General features: G+C 50.6%; 1 protein-coding gene across 1 annotated transcript; it reads right to left on the bottom strand.

The window, feature by feature from the left end:
• Positions 1 to 628, bottom strand: LOC101108033 (large ribosomal subunit protein eL20-like). The gene has a single exon (XM_042245045.2). It carries the CDS (start codon positions 589 to 591, stop codon positions 259 to 261), a length of 333 nt encoding a protein of 110 aa, XP_042100979.1. The 5' UTR covers positions 592 to 628; the 3' UTR covers positions 1 to 258.
• Positions 629 to 1073: the final 445 nt, after the last annotated feature.

Genomic DNA, 1073 nt, shown 5'->3' with positions numbered 1-1073 from the left:
GGGCACTTGGTTTTCCCATTAAGTTTTATTTGGGCAGACCTGGGGACAGAGGGCCTGCACCTACAAGAAGGTGTTGGGCCTCTTGGTGGTGAAGCGTGGCTTGTGCTGGCAACGGAGGACCCAGTGGGGTGCTGGGAACTTGATCTTGGAGTCGTGGAACTGCTTGACCACTGGTCGGCGGCACTTGCTGGCTGCGATCTCCTCCACCTTCATGATCTGGACTGAGTGGGCCCGGGCTCGGTGCCGGGCGCCCACGTCTCAGTAGCACTGGGTGACGGCGCCGGCGGTGGTCAGATCCCGGTACTCGCGGTACATGTTGTGGGTGCCGCTGCGGGAGTCATAGCGCAGCCAGATGCCGAAGTTCTTCACTCGCAGGGGAGATTTCTCGAACACTTGTCCACAGTAGACGATTTCCCCCGAGGATTTCTTCATCTTCTTCAGCTGAGACACAAAGTACCAGAAGCGGGACTTGGCAACAACATGATTAGGCTCAAAAAATCTCATGCGATAGAGGGGCGGCGTGTGGCATTTGGGGGTCGGCAGGCAGCGCCCCACCACCTTATACTCTCGAAGCGTCCCTGAGGCCTTCATGGCGCTCTACCCACGACCGCCGCCACCCTCGAAAAGGAAGGCTTTTGGGGGATAGTTTTGATCACTGCCTCCTATACAATGTCACGAACCTCTGTCCATAATTCTTCAGGCACTCTATCTATCAGATCTAATCCTTTGAATCTATCTGTCATTTCCTCTGTATAATCATAAGGGATTTCATTTAGGTCATACCTGAATGGTCTAGTGGTTTTCTTCAATTTAAGTCTGAATTTTGCAATAAGGAGTTCATAATCTGAGCCATAGTCAGCTCCTGGTCTTGTTTTTGCTGACTATATAGAGCTTCTCTGTTTTCGGCCACAAAGAATATAATCAATTTGATTTTGGTATTGACCATCTGGTGATGTCCATGTGTAGAGACATCTCTTGTGTTGTTGGAAGGAGGGTGTTTGCTATGACCAGTGCCTTCTCTTGGCAAAACTCTGTTAGACTTTGCCATGCTTCATTTTATACTCCAAGACCAA

This window comes from Ovis aries, chromosome 2, assembly GCF_016772045.2.
Source record: "Ovis aries strain OAR_USU_Benz2616 breed Rambouillet chromosome 2, ARS-UI_Ramb_v3.0, whole genome shotgun sequence".
Taxonomy (NCBI): Eukaryota; Metazoa; Chordata; class Mammalia; order Artiodactyla; family Bovidae; genus Ovis; species Ovis aries.
The sequence above is the reverse complement of the archived record's forward strand: the minus strand, read 5'-3'. Positions and strand labels throughout refer to the sequence as shown.